The 15,742-nt window shown below is 46.1% G+C and overlaps 2 protein-coding genes across 4 annotated transcripts; one reads left to right on the top strand and one right to left on the bottom strand.

The window, feature by feature from the left end:
- Positions 1-893: 893 nt before the first annotated feature.
- Positions 894-1,962, top strand: LOC134008764 (retinal cone rhodopsin-sensitive cGMP 3',5'-cyclic phosphodiesterase subunit gamma). Its single transcript, XM_062448287.1, has 3 exons — positions 894-1,045; positions 1,342-1,382; positions 1,644-1,962. Exons 1-3 carry the CDS (start codon positions 894-896, stop codon positions 1,718-1,720), a joined length of 270 nt encoding a protein of 89 aa, XP_062304271.1. The 3' UTR covers positions 1,721-1,962.
- A 381-nt stretch (positions 1,963-2,343) lies between these two features.
- Positions 2,344-15,655, bottom strand: clcn7 (chloride channel 7). 3 transcript variants are annotated; one of them, XM_062448242.1, is made up of 25 exons: positions 15,418-15,655; positions 14,818-14,892; positions 13,513-13,578; positions 13,260-13,325; positions 12,984-13,116; positions 12,574-12,683; positions 12,235-12,315; positions 12,061-12,123; positions 11,886-11,969; positions 11,700-11,793; positions 11,534-11,598; positions 8,601-8,717; positions 8,432-8,486; positions 8,229-8,289; positions 7,562-7,703; positions 7,355-7,448; positions 6,996-7,168; positions 5,997-6,048; positions 5,724-5,851; positions 5,231-5,316; positions 4,982-5,114; positions 4,792-4,851; positions 4,495-4,671; positions 4,126-4,206; positions 2,344-4,030 (listed from the first exon to the last, which is right to left on the bottom strand). In XM_062448242.1, the coding sequence occupies exons 1-25, from the start codon at positions 15,526-15,528 to the stop codon at positions 3,944-3,946; spliced, it is 2,394 nt and encodes a 797-aa protein (XP_062304226.1). In that variant the 5' UTR covers positions 15,529-15,655; the 3' UTR covers positions 2,344-3,943. The 3 variants fall into 3 exon arrangements, with proteins under 3 accessions (XP_062304226.1, XP_062304232.1, XP_062304240.1); XM_062448248.1 differs by lacking the exon at positions 14,818-14,892; XM_062448256.1 differs by lacking the exons at positions 14,818-14,892; positions 15,418-15,655 and adding an exon at positions 14,609-14,811 and having other exon boundaries at positions 13,513-14,071.
- Positions 15,656-15,742: the final 87 nt, after the last annotated feature.

Genomic DNA, 15,742 nt, shown 5'->3' with positions numbered 1-15,742 from the left:
GTGTATGTGCGTGAGTATGTATGTATGTTAGTGTGTTCAACTAAGATTTATTTTGCAGTCAACATTTACAGGAAAACACAAGTCATTTTTCATTTACAGTATGAAGAAGTATTGATGCTTTGAGCCAGGTTCAGTCAGTGCTGAACTGACTGAGTCCCGTCCCCCCCCCCCCAGGAATAACCTTTCATTATGGTCAGTAATTAGGATAACAGTCATGGATGAAGGAGACCATTCTATTGGGAATGAGGTGTGTGTGAGTATAATGTTTGTTTATGTTTGTCAGACTTTTGTGGTCAACGTGGGTCAGTCAATTTCCTTCCATCTCCATCTGCCCACCTCAACCTGACAGGTGTACAGCATACATGCACACACACACACACCCACACACGTACACACACCCAGAGTCTGCCATTGGCTTGTGAATGAAAGACCATGGCCTGCATTTTTGGAATCCTGGCAGGGATAAACTACAAGCCGATTGGAGGATCCACCATCTCGATCTGTTAGACAATGGCATTATCGTGATGGTGACGACAGTCGGGCCAGGCTGGGTGGGGTATTTAGGTCTCGGAAAATCCTAACCCCTTAGAGAAGAAGAGAAGAAGAGAGGGAAGACCAGGAATGAACAACAGAAAGAAGGATCTGAAACATCTGATCAATGACATCCACAGAAGGAGAGAGGGGAGACAGCCTCTGAAGAAAACGCCTCAGGAAATACACACAGAACAGAGCTCTTCTCCTGTCCAAGTTGGAGGAGACAGGCGACTCCTCTCCCCCAGACGACACAGCGTCTCTCCAGACATAGAGAGAGCGAGACGAGGACTCCTTCAGGTTCAGGCTGAGAGACCAGGACGCCCCAGATCTTCAGGTTCAGACTGAGAGACTCCCCAGGGATGAGTTCTTCCAGCAGCAGCATCTTGAGCGACGGGCCCCTTGCCCCCACCAGGGTGACCGGCCCCACCACCCCCAGGAGAGGACCCCCCAAGTTCAAGCAGAGGATGACCCGCCAGTTCAAGAGCAAGCCCCCCAAGAAAGGGGTCAAGAGGTAAGGGATGTTTTTATGATTCACTTGACAACGGGACTGGAAGTTAAACTGGATTGGGGTGCTGGGACATATTTACATTTTATTCATTTAGCAGACGCTTTCATCCTAGGAATGCAAATCATGCATGTAGAAACTGAAAATTCAAAGATCAGATTTGTATGGTTCTAACAGTATTTCGATGGTTAGAGTCAAGGGATGGTCTGTATCTTACCATGTACAGTGCAGACACACATATGAGGATACAACAAACTATCGTTTCCATGATGCTGCCTGTGATCCTTTCATACTGTTTTCAGCTTTGGAGATGACATCCCTGGAATGGAGGGTCTGGGCACTGGTGAGTGGATCTGTCACACTCTGAGATGTAGACCTCCTACACATGCAATTAACAATATAAATACAATCAATGGATATACCAACAAGAAAACAGATGTCAAGATGAGTAAAGCTATGTCAAAATGACCAAAGAACCAGTGTTGAACAGTTTTTTAACTGGAACAACAAGCTACTCACATCTACTCCATGTTAACAGTTTGCAACTCTTCTTCCAATGTGATGTCTTCTGATTCTGATTATCCACCTCCTGTTCTGCCTCCAGATTTCACAGTGGTGTGTCCATGGGAAGCCTTCAGCCACCTGGAGCTCCACGAGCTGGCCCAGTTTGGCATCATCTGAGCCCCCAGAACCTGACCTGAAACCTGGACCCAGACCCAGAGTTCCAGCCTGGACCCTACTGGAGCCCACACAGTCCAGAGCTCATCCAGCCTCCATCACTCTCCACTGTGGACTGAGAGACAGACCCAGCCAGTCCTGGGTTTTAAAACCAAACTTCTTCATCACACATATTTGTCTGGTTGCTGATCTGCAAGTCTAATCGCTTGTAGCACAGTGGCTGTGCGGGTTAAGAGGATGAGCTTTGGGAGGCTGTGATGAGTTTAAAGGTGTAAGCCATGTAGCTGCATTTAACCTTATTACTTTGGTCTGTAACGTAATTAGATCTGAGGGAGTCTCCTGGTTATGAAGCAGGGTTTCCAGGCTGTTGATGATGCTGATGTTTGGCTTTTTTTGCCCATTAAATTCTGCTCCATATTCTTTATATGGTATATTCTGTTTTATTGAACCATGCATCTACAGCCTCTGTATCATTGGGCTTGTTTATCCTTTAGAGTAAAACTGTTTATTACTATTTATAATCAATATAAGATGTCTTCATTAAACATTTATCTTATGCTCACTGTCCTTTTGGTCTCTCTAAGGTAATATCAGAAAATAGAAAGAAATGTAAAATAAAACTGATCGTTAATACTTAAACTTTAAACTTTATTAGTTCACAAAATGGTAATCAAAATGGTTATAAAATACAGCATAATCCATATTTACCATCTATAACTGTACAAACAAAAGAGACAAAGACAAAGCATGGACATTGGTGATTTCTGAGAGGTGCACAAGGTGGAGGAACCACTCAAAGAAAATAATACTTGAAATATAATAACAAAAAAACAGCAATGTCTACATGATAATTACTCCAAACTTGAATAAAATGAACATGAACTAATTCGAATGCGTGTTTACAGTAAACCAGATGACATTAGTTATTTATTCAGACACCATATCCAAAACCACTGACATGGCAAGTCAGACTCCAATCACTGTCGTTAGAAAGTACAAAGTTCTTAATTCAGGCCTTCACATTTTAAATTAAAAACATGGTCGAAATTTACATTCATTTTGCCATTATCATGGATGTGACAATCATATAGATTGTTCTAAATAAAAACGTGTGTTTCTTTCTCAGTAGCATGTAAAAGTGCATCGTAACTTAAAAATGGACTCTGTACCAATTCACACTTTTATACACACTGAATCGCATAGCATGTACCTTCAACAAGTCATTTTAGCACACAAAAAAGGATTATAGCACTGATTTAAATACCTACAGCTACGGGTAGAGAGAGTTCAGCAAACAGGATCCTGGAAGATCCTAACTCTTAGTCCACTAATGTGTGTGTCACTAATATTCATGTTCAACTCCATTGACAGCAATGGACCTGCCCACAACATGTCACAGACACCCTCTTGTGGCCACACCTAATTACTACAATCCACTACAGCATAAGGCGAGAAACGACTGGAATCCTCTTGTATGGTTCCCAATCTGACAGAGCTCAACAGAAACCCAATGGGCTCCCTGGGTGACACTGGTCTGACTGACTGTCGATCATCTGACAGGAAAAGTGACAGCACAACACAGGTCCTTCCTTCCAACTATCTAGCCACTTTAAAACAAGCTATAATAAATACATTTTCACACAGTGCAAAAATAAAAGAAGTAAGATGTGATGTCACTCCAGGCCTCCTGTCCAGTTCAGGTGGAAGCCAGGAGGGTAGTTTTCCTCTGCGTTGGGTTCTTTAGGTAATGCATAGTTCATCAGCAACTTCCAATTAATAACGTGTTCTCAGAGGATACAATTATCTTTCTGTAGATTTTTTTGGCAAATAATATCTTTTGAAACACAATCATTTCTGTGCGACAACTACAGCACTCATCCCAGAAGGAAACCAGAGTCCTTCAGTCTCAAGCCCAAACGGACACAGAGACAAACCATCAACCATCATCCGAGGTACCCATGACAGACACCATGACACAATGGAAGCTGTTGATGTGGAGCTGTAGACCATAACACAACGTCTGACTGACTGTTTTGGCATCGTTGGCTGACAGTGACCCCTGACCCAGCTTCCTGAAGTATCGGAGTGCATAGCTGGTGGGGTTGCAAGGGTAGCTAGGCAACAGGTGACCAGTGCAGTTTCAGGGTCTGCAGTTGTATATTTGTAATGTATGTGTGTGTGTGTGTGTGTGTGTGGAGTGCGTGCGTGCATTTGTGGGTGTGTCCATCATGTCTGAGCCAGCTGCATCTCCTCCAGACCATGCTTGCCGAGGTGGTACCGTGCCAGGTCTTTGCGTGTCACCAGCCCGACCACCTTCACACAGTAGAGAAACACATGAGCTCGCTTCACATTTCCAAATCAATGATCTCACACACACCAAACCCAGGAAGGATTGCGACATCACTCACCCTATTCTCGTGGTCTACTACCACCAGGTGTCTGAGGCCCAGGGCTCTGAACAGCTTGAACACACGAGGGAGAGAGGTCTCCTACAGAGAACATCAATGTCACAGTGAGCGTCAGATAATCATGTGTGTGTGTGTGTGTGTGTGTCTTTGTGTGTGTTGATCTGTGGGTGTATCTTTGAGAGCGTGGGTGTGTGTGAGAGTGTGTGTGAACATGTGTGTGTGTGCGTGTGGGTGAACATGAGTGTGTACTTTTGAGAGAGTGTGTGTGTGTGTGTGTGTGCGTGAACGTGTGTGCGTTTACCTTTGAGAGCGAGTGTGTGTGTGAAAACATGTGTGTGTTTGTGTGTGTATCTGAGAGCGTGGGTGTACCTCAGGTACAGTGTAGGGTGTGGGGTTCATGAACTCGGTGAGGTCCATCATGCACTCCCGCTCGTCCTGGGAGACGTGGATGCTCTGGATGGGGGGGAAGCGAGGATAGGCATCCCGGAAGTCCTTGAGCTGCAGCTTCCTCTGGGTCAGCCTGGAGCGCGCCAGCTCCACAAACACCTGACACACACAGGAATGTTACACACACACACACACATTTGATAACTTTATGAATGCCTCATAAAGGGCACATCATGTAAACACACACACACCCCTTGTGTTATACAGAAACACACACACCTTGTGTTTGAGAAGGACAATGAGTTGAGAACGAAGGATGAGTCCACAGATCTTCCCGGACTGAGAAAAGAGGAGGGGAACGGGATGAGCTAAGGAAAGAAAATCAGGGGGGAACATTGTTTTTGGCAACCTGCTGCCAAGTGATCCGATCATAGGCTCCTGCTGAAGATGGAGGTTGAGGCTTCCATACCTCATCGCTTGCAGCAAGACGCACAACAACCGGGAAGCCATTGTGATTGGTTGATGTGTTGCTGAGGACATCAACAATGGTCCCAACCTTTTCAATTTTGTTAAAATAGGTGACTGGCGAACTCATCACCTCTCTGAGAGAAACAGATGCAGAGAGATAGACAGAAAGATCAATACTCAATATTGTAAAGTGCAAAGCTAGCTATGGCTTTGTGGTAGATTGGGGTTAGCCAATCAGAAAAGCGCATACCTGGCTGTTAGCCAATGAGAGGTTGCGGGGGCATCCCAATGCAGAAACGGAACACTCCCTAGCTTGATGTGGATATCATACAGACCCTGCAGGACACAGACACACATCACAAACAGGCCCCAACACTACAGGTCACCAAGGGGATTCAGAAGACAAGCTTTCTGGACTGTCCAGTCATTTATTCTAGAATGATGACGAATCTTATGAGGCCCTAACATGAACTGATCCCATTCAAAGGCCATAATCTAACCACAATCTAACATGCCACCCGTCCTGCTGAGCGGTCTCGCCTCTATTGCATTTGCATTTAGTCATTTAGCAGACGCTCTTATCCAGAGCGACTTACAGTAAGTACAGGGTCATTCCCCCGAGGCAAGTAGGGTGAAGTGCCTTGCCCAAGGACACAACATCATTTACACTGCCGGGAAATCGAACCAGCAACCTTCTGATTACTAGCCCGATTCCCTAACCGCTCAGCCGCCTGACTCCCCACCTCTATGAAGTAGTCTCCAACGATCTTTGCCGTCATGAGCACAAGCATGATGGGAAGACCGTAGGTGACGTTCCCTGTGGCCTCCACCATGATGACAGTCAGACTGAGGGTCATTCTGACGATGCCCCCTAAAGACGCAAGCAGGACATGTCATGTCGACGTTAGTATGAAGCCAACTGTTTCAAGTAGGTGCATTTCATAAGGACACCTACGGGTGTCCCAGTGTGACCAAGATGGTCAGTCTAGATGGTGACTCTAGTGTCCATCACTCACCCAGCTGGGCAGCAGCTCCAATCAGGGCGTATTTACCAGGGTCAGCCCAGATCTGAGAATACAGAGAGAGTTACAGACAGAATACAGAGAGATCACAGACAGAATACAGAGAGATCACAGACAGAACACAGAGATCACAGACATAACACAGAGAGATCACAGACATAACACAGAGAGATCACAGACAGAATACAGAGTCACAGACAGAATACAGAGAGTCACAGACAGAATACAGAGAGATCACAGACAGAATACAGAGAGATCACAGACAGATCACAGACAGAATACAGAGAGAGTCACAGACAGAATACAGAGAGAGTCACAGACAGAATACAGATATATCACAGACAGAATACAGAGAGAGTCACAGACAGAATACAGATATATCACAGACAGAATACAGAGAGAGTCACAGACAGAATACAGATATATCACAGACAGAATACAGAGAGAGTCACAGACAGAATACAGAGAGAGTCACAGACAGAATACAGATATATCACAGACAGAATACAGAGAGAGTCACAGACAGAATACAGATATATCACAGACAGAATACAGAGAGAGTCACAGACAGAATACAGATATATCACAGACAGAATACAGAGAGTGAACCCAGGGCTGGAGTGAGGAAATGTGCTCCAGGCTGCAGGAATCCAGGTCACACCGGGAGCAGATTACAGGAACTGAGCAGATTTGACCAGGCCACACAAAGGGCTTTCGCCACAGCAAGGGAATCTGAAGAGTTCTAAACACACACACACCCTACATGCACCCTGTGTGTGTGCGTAGGTTGTCTTTGTGTGTGTGAGGAGGTAGAGGAGCAGGTCAAAGATAAAGTGGGAGATGGAGGCCGAGGGAGTTTGGCAATAGACTACACTGGGGTTACAAACAAAGATAACACACCTAACAGTCTCCAAAACACATACATTGAAATACACACACACACACACCTAGTGTCACACAGCAGTGCGCACACACGGGCACACACACACTCACAGAGCCAGTGGAGGTAATGGAGGCCAGCAGGATCCCGAAGAGCCTTCCCCAGGCGGCTCCGATGAGGAGGGCGGGGATGAACACCCCGGCAGACACGGTCAGACCGTAGGTCCAGCAGGCCAGGAAGAAGTAGGTCCCCGTGAACATGCTCAGGGTCAGCGGGTTGTAGGTCCCTTGACGAGAGGGGAGAGAGGGAGACAGAGTGAGACAGGTAGAAAGAGAGAGAGATGGAGAGAGGGAGAGAGAGGGAAAGAGAGAGAGAGAGATGGAGTTTGTTTATTTTTAAGTCAAACTACTCTGGGGGGGGGGGGGGGTGTACATAAACAGATGAATGCAGACGTGCACACACACACGCTCACCTGCGGGGTTGTGGAAAAGGCTGCGCACACTCCTCTCAGGTGTGTTGAAGAAGGCTGTCGCCATGGAATTGTATTCCCCATCGTCACAGAACAGCTAGAGAGAGTGGGCGTGGCAGAGGAGGGAAAGAAATCAAGAGAAAGAGGAGGATTCCAACTATTCGCGAGAGGTAACCAGACTGTGAGAAACAGGAGCGGGAGCGTGTCTACCTGCAGCGGGTACTCCTCAGACTGGTCTGGTCCCAGAGGCTGGCAGTCGTTTGAGGTGTAGATCATGACAAACGACACTGCTGCTGTCACTGCGGCAACCAGCATGGCCTCAATTACCTGGAGGCAGGGCCGGTGCACATACCTGTCCCGACAAACACACACGCACACACAGATTCCTTGAATGTGAGGGAAACACTAGAGGCGTATAGACTATGGAGTTGTTTCAGGACAGGTCCACACTTGGAATATCTCCCAGTCTTAACCACCACTCTGCGCCAAAAAACCAGAAGCTATTTATAAAGTCTCCATGATCTACAAGAACTAGAGGACAGGAAGTATCCCTGATCAAAATCCAGTTAATCAGAATTGAGTCTCCACCCACTTCAGCTAAAGAAAATACATTTCATACAGTGGCTATAATTAGTACACATTTCTGTCAGAAACAAAAGAGACTGAAGGGAAATACAGGTTGTGTTACTGACTATATTTCCTCATTCTGAAGCCATGCCTATTGGAAAGACAACAAGGAAGCAACAGTGAAAACAGCATAGTCATGTTTGTTATCATCATCTAAAGGTATCAAGGTAGCTCATGACAGCAAGCCTGCGGCTAGCCCTGTGGCTCCTGACGCACTTAGCACTGGTGGCTAACCGGTCAGAACACATACCTGATCCTGAAGATGGTCAGCCAGTAGTTGAGGAAGTTAAATAGGGCTCCTAGCAATCCACCTGGGCAACAACAGATGGATCACAATGTGTTCAGTAAGTCTACTGGACAGCTGAAGGCAACGAGCAACACAAAGCACAACTGGGACCAACTGCCTACTCGGGGAAAATAGAAGAGAAAAGTATAAAAACAGTGCAGTCTTACCTATGGCTCCCATGACGATGAAGAGGGGGATCTCATAGAGGTTGTAGGCTACACTCTGTCACAGACAGGAACACACACACAGATGGAATAGAAACACTAAAGAAAAAGGAGTTCTACAGGAAGTGTGAGTGTGTGTGTGCGTGTGTGTCTGTGTGTGTGTCACTCTCACATCACTCTCAAAGCGTCCGAAGTTGATGAGACCAGGGCTGGAGAGGTCTCCGGGTTTCTTGTGGTAGATGCTCAGAAAGAAGTTCAGAGTGAAGGTGGAGATCATGGAGGCAAAAAACTGGACAGAGAAAGAGCAAAACATTTACCATCACAAACGATGCTCTATCTCCCCACTCCCCTGTGCTCTACTCCTGAATATTCTTCCTCCAGCTTCATTCCTCCATGTGTCCTCACTATCCTCCATGTCTACTCACAGTCCTCCATGTCTTCTCACTATCCTCCATGTCTACTCACTATCCTCCATGTCTACTGTCTCCTCACTATCCTCCCTGTCTCCTCACTATCCTCCATGTCTACTGTCTCCTTACTATCCTCCATGTCTACTCACTATCCTCCATGTCTACTGTCTCCTCACTATCCTCCCTGTCTCCTCACTATCCTCCATGTCTACTGTCTCCTCACTATCCTCCATGTCTACTGTCTCCTTACTATCCTCCATGTCTACTGTCTACTCACTATCCTCCATGTCTACTGTGTCCTTACTATCCTCCATCTCTACTGTCTACTCACTATCCTCCATGTCTACTGTCTCCTTACTATCCTCCATGTCTCCTTACTATCCTCCATGTCTACTGTCTCCTTACTATCCTCCATGTCTACTCACTATCCTCCATGTCTACTCACTACTCACTATCCTCCATGTCTACTCACTATCCTCCATGTCTACTGTCTCCTTACTATCCTCCATGTCTCCTTACTATCCTCCATGTCTACTGTCTCCTTACTATCCTCCATGTCTACTCACTATCCTCCATGTCTACTCACTACTCACTATCCTCCATGTCTACTCACTATCCTCCATGTCTACTTACTATCCTCCATGTCTACTCACTATCCTCCATGTCTACTGTCTACTCACTATCCTCCATGTCTACTCACTATCCTCCATGTCTACTCACTATCCTCCATGTCTACTCACTATCCTCCATGTCTACTGTCTCCTTACTATCCTCCATGTCTACTGTCTACTCACTATCCTCCATGTCTACTCACTATCCTCCATGTCTACTCACTACTCACTATCCTCCATGTCTACTGTCTACTCACTATCCTCCATGTCTACTCACTATCCTCCATGTCTACTGTCTCCTTACTATCCTCCATGTCTACTGTCTACTCGCTATCCTCCATGTCTACTGTCTACTCACTATCCTCCATGTCTACTCACTATCCTCCATGTCTACTGTCTCCTTACTATCCTCCATGTCTACTGTCTACTCACTATCCTCCATGTCTACTCACTATCCTCCATGTCTACTGTCTCCTTACTATCCTCCATGTCTACCGTCTACTCACTATCCTCCATGTCTACTCACTATCCTCCATGTCTACTGTCTACTCGCTATCCTCCATGTCTACTGTCTACTCACTATCTTCCATGTCTACTCACTATCCTCCATGTCTACTGTCTACTCACTATCCTCCATGTCTACTCACTATCCTCCATGTCTACTGTCTCCTTACTATCCTCCATGTCTACTCACTATCCTCCATGTCTACTCACTATCCTCCATGTCTACTCGCTATCCTCCATGTCTACTGTCTACTCACTATCCTCCATGTCTACTCACTATCCTCCATGTCTACTCACTACTCACTATCCTCCATGTCTACTGTCTACTCACTATCCTCCATGTCTACTGTCTACTCACTATCCTCCATGTCTACTCACTATCCTCCATGTCTACTGTCTCCTTACTATCCTCCATGTCTACTCACTATCCTCCATGTCTACTCACTATCCTCCATGTCTACTGTCTACTCGCTATCCTCCATGTCTACTGTCTACTCACTATCCTCCATGTCAACTCACTATCCTCCATGTCTACTCACTACTCACTATCCTCCATGTCTACTGTCTACTCACTATCCTCCATGTCTACTCACTATCCTCCATGTCTACTGTCTACTCACTATCCTCCATGTCTACTCACTATCCTCCATGTCTACTGTCTACTCACTATCCTCCATGTCTACTCGCTATCCTCCATGTCTACTCACTATCCTCCATGTCTACTCACTATCCTCCATGTCTACTGTCTCCTTACTATCCTCCATGTCTACTGTCTACTCACTATCCTCCATGTCTACTCACTATCCTCCATGTCTACTGTCTCCTTACTATCCTCCATGTCTACCGTCTACTCACTATCCTCCATGTCTACTCACTATCCTCCATGTCTACTGTCTACTCGCTATCCTCCATGTCTACTGTCTACTCACTATCTTCCATGTCTACTCACTATCCTCCATGTCTACTGTCTACTCACTATCCTCCATGTCTACTCACTATCCTCCATGTCTACTGTCTCCTTACTATCCTCCATGTCTACTCACTATCCTCCATGTCTACTCACTATCCTCCATGTCTACTCGCTATCCTCCATGTCTACTGTCTACTCACTATCCTCCATGTCTACTCACTATCCTCCATGTCTACTCACTACTCACTATCCTCCATGTCTACTGTCTACTCACTATCCTCCATGTCTACTGTCTACTCACTATCCTCCATGTCTACTCACTATCCTCCATGTCTACTGTCTCCTTACTATCCTCCATGTCTACTCACTATCCTCCATGTCTACTCACTATCCTCCATGTCTACTGTCTACTCGCTATCCTCCATGTCTACTGTCTACTCACTATCCTCCATGTCAACTCACTATCCTCCATGTCTACTCACTACTCACTATCCTCCATGTCTACTGTCTACTCACTATCCTCCATGTCTACTCACTATCCTCCATGTCTACTGTCTACTCACTATCCTCCATGTCTACTCACTATCCTCCATGTCTACTGTCTACTCACTATCCTCCATGTCTACTCACTATCCTCCATGTCTACTCACTATCCTCCATGTCTACTCACTATCCTCCATGTTAGCATCTGGTTCCAGAAGGAAGCCCCCTCCTCCAGAGAAAACAGAACCCCACCTGAGGAAGAGAAGAAGGCGTTGAGAGTGTTGTTAGTGTGTGTTGGTATGTATGTGTGTGTGTGTGTGTGTTGGTATGTGTGTGTGTGTGTGTTTCCTCACCCACTGGTGCTCCGAAAGCAGCAGACACTCCAGCAGCAGCTCCTGCTGATACAAAGTCCCTCTTCTCTGTGTCCCGACGGAAATACTCAAACATCTGCACACACACACACACACACAATAGATGAAAGTCAAACACACCTTGGATGTGTAACTCGAACACGCATGCATGCGCACGCAGACACACACCTTGAAGTCTTTCTTCAGAGAAGTGCTCCTGCCCTGGGAGACTCCCGCAGCCACCACTGCGCCAGAGTGGATCATGGGACCTTCCTGAGGGGATTATGGGTAACGTCAGACACACACAATACACCTGGAGGGGACGTCTTTCCCGTTCATCCCAGATTCACAGACGGATGTTCACCTTTCCCACAGCGAGGCCCCCTGCTACTGAGCAGATCACCCCGAACACCTTCACCACCAGCGTCTGCGGAACGTCACACACACAAACACATGAGGCGACATGTTATCGAACCGGCACCGAGCTACATGTACCCTTTTTTAAGCTCAAGTGGCCCAGCGATCAGCGTTTGCTTACCTTGAGTCGCACCACCCGGGGAATCTTCACTCCATTGAGGTAGCATTTGATCTGAGGTATACCACTACCTGCTGCAATGGGCTGGGGGGAGAGGGGGGGGGAACAGACACACAGTATGTAGGAGACTGGTGCTCCAGTTACATAGTTCCATCACTGTATACATGCCAACACACTGAGTTCCTTCACACTGTGGTATGCTACACTAGCAGAACCAGGAAGTTAAAACACTCAGGATCCATCACAGCGTTTTAGTGCTGCAGGTTATCTGAGGGCCCATTAATATTTCAGTTCTAGTCCGACTGACACTCACACACACACACACACACACACACGTTTTACCTCAAAGAAGGCAACTATAATGGCTCCCAGCATGACGATGGCAGCATTGAGAACAGCCCAGAGGATGAGGGAGATGGAGAGCCCTCCCACCTCTGTGAACTTTTCTATGTCTGGGAAGGTCAAACGTCAAGGCCACCAATCATGAAACAGGACACATCCCAGATGTTGTTTTGCTACAGAAAGTCTGTTTCTATTGGCCTTGCTACACGTGAATGACAAAAGTAGGGATATAGGCTGACTATGACACAGCTCTACCATGCCTGTCTGTCAGTCTGACTGCCTGTCTGACTGCCTGTCTGACTGCCTGTCTGACTGCCTGTCTGACTGCCTGTTTGACCATCCTTCCGCCCGTCACTCTGTCTGCCTGCTGGCTGAAAACGTTGCAGATGATTGGTTAAGTAGAAGGATACTATCTTTGACGACTAAGTACTTGAGTCCAGCCATGTATTCTACCGCAATGTCTATGAAGCAGGCGATGAGCCCAGTGAGGAAGCCGATAAGACCACACACCACCCAGCGGCTGATCTCCAGACACTTGAAGCCCTGGGAGGGAAAAGGGAATTCGTAGTCAACCGAGCAAGAGGAAAGAGAAGTGGAAGTGAATCGTCCAACGTTGTCGTGACACTGTTCAGAAGACATTAACGACGGATACGAATCCCTCCTCCTCGAAGCGAGCATCCACTCACCACGTAGCTCATCCGTCTCTCCTCCTCCAGAAACAGCTGGTTCTCGCTGTTGTCGTAGTCGAGACTCTGAAACAAAATGGCGTCCCAACATTGGTCGCATACCGTCTGAACTTAAATGCATCTGTTGTATTTAGACCATCTCAATCTGGCTCTGTAGTACCCCCAAAAAACAATGAGACTAAACTACGACCCATATTATAATAGCCCTCAGTAGGAGTTACCATACTGTACAGAGTTGTCTGGCTTTGATTACCTCATATTTGAGCGACAGCAGCTTCTCATTGTGAGGGATCTCCTTGGGCCGGCTCCTCAGTGACTCCTGTTGGGGCAGGGGGATAGAGGAACGAGGCCATGACAGAGAGAAATGATCAGGGTCCATATCAACGGTCTTAAGAGGTTTTCCCCTCATGCCCCCCTACGACAGAGCTAATTGTCCATTTGGGGGTATGAGAGGATTACATGTTTGTATCAGTGCAAGAAAAAAAAAACACTCTGGACCACTGAGATTACACTCGTGCACATGCAGCTCTTCCCTTTCAGACGCACCAACCAACAGGCAAATTAAAGGAACCGATGAAGAGTTCACATCAGCCCGTAGCAGAACTGAGATTAGGAAGTGGCTGTGCAGGGCATGCTGGTTGCGAAATCCCCAAATAACCCTACAAGCTGGACCAAACTGGACTCGAGCTGGATATCATCACAGACTAAAGTAACAGTTTCCAGTCTTGTGTTCTTCAGTAGATGATTCAGATTTGCTGCTGGTTGTCTTGTTCCTCTCAAAAGTCTTTCCACTCTAGGCTGTGCAGAGCCACCTAAACATAGTTTGAGATGTTACACAGAGCTGTATTGTGTAGCAGGTTCGTAATTAAGTCATTAATGTCTTAATCTTCTTTAGTTCTTGGTTATTGTGGTGGAATTGAAGATGTGTACAATGGGCCCATGATTAAAGCTAAACTTGTACAGCATGACTGATCCCCACATTCAGTGAATGGCAGTGAAACTCACTGCACTCTTCTACTGCACTACTAAATGGTGTCTCTGTGTGCAAGGGAGTGCAGTAGTAGATTGCTTAATCATCCTCAGTTGAGTAAGTCAAATAACTCTAAATTATACTCATGGATGTAACTAGGATAAACCTCAGGGAACTTGCTCTGAGAAATTTGCCAAGAAACAACACTGAGGTCAGTTGTGGGTCTCTGGTATGAACGGTTTTGTTTTTGTTTGTCTTTTCCTGTGTAGACTGCTGAGGGGTTCTGAGGCACAGAGCCAAGGAGGTCTGTACATGACCAGTGCATCTCAACCTTGGGACTTAAAGACATCTGTCCTGGCACAGTACAGTACTAACTCACCCCAGAATTGTTGCTCACATTCAGTTCTGCACACTTTGCACTGATCCATGTTCAAGGTAAACAGCTACGGTCATTCACAGACCTAAGGCTGTGTTTATCTCTGGGTGATTGATGCTGTGATTTGAGGTCCAGCGTCTGTTAAATTGAATCTTCAACACAGGTCTGGTGTCACAGGGAAGGACAGAGGTAGAGAGAAAGCTGAACTTTACCTCCTCTGATGTTATCTCCTCTTCTAAATCCACCGTGCTCAGCCTCCCTATTTGAAATAAACGTCCTCCGGAAAACTATGGATCAAAGATATTACACATATGCAAAAAAGGTCTGTTTGTTTCCAGTTTAACATGTACAATAACATGTTGAACAGGAAGTGTTTAACCGTAATTACAAACAAGTTTAAAATGGACTTGAATGTTTAGTGTTTCAAAAAAGAAGGAAGTTGAGTTTCCACAATTCTTCCATTTTCAACACTCGCCGGCTATTTAGAAGATTCAGAGATCTATCTAGAAGATAGATCTTTCACCTTTAAAAGCCTTGTGTATTGCCATCTTATCGCTTCAATACTGGTACATAGCAGAGATATTCTGACAGTGCACAGCTCATGACGTTTGCATTTGTTGTTAGCTTGCAATCATTCGCAAAATGCATGCATGCAAGAATTGTCCCACAGTGCAATCAAATTAGTGAAATGCAATAATCTCACAGCAAATCATAACTTCACGCAGGGTTCACATTGTGTAAACTTGTCATTGCAAGTTAAACGTTTGCTTGCTACTAACTTGCTGAGTTAGCAAGCTAGCTAGACTACCTACCTGTCTGGTGTATCTGACGTCTTCTGAACCGTTGAGTAGCGGGGTCCGTTCACCGCCTCCTGACTCGTCACCTCGACTGGACCACGACACTTTCTTCGTGATGTTAGCCATGCTTTGTTCAGATAGTTTGCCACTTTTACAATTACTGGAACAGTGTGTAAACTGTAATTCTTGCTGGTTAGCTAACTATCAATACTCAGCTCCCCATGACTAACAAGAAAACCCGTGACGATTACTACGGGTAGCACAATAGACCATACATTATGTAGTTCGCTAAGTAGAATCGTTTCTGCAGCTCACGTCTTCGACTGAGGTTTCACAATAG

This window comes from Osmerus eperlanus, chromosome 2 (assembly GCF_963692335.1).
Source record: "Osmerus eperlanus chromosome 2, fOsmEpe2.1, whole genome shotgun sequence".
Taxonomy (NCBI): domain Eukaryota; kingdom Metazoa; phylum Chordata; class Actinopteri; order Osmeriformes; family Osmeridae; genus Osmerus; species Osmerus eperlanus.
The sequence above is the reverse complement of the archived record's forward strand: the minus strand, read 5'-3'. Positions and strand labels throughout refer to the sequence as shown.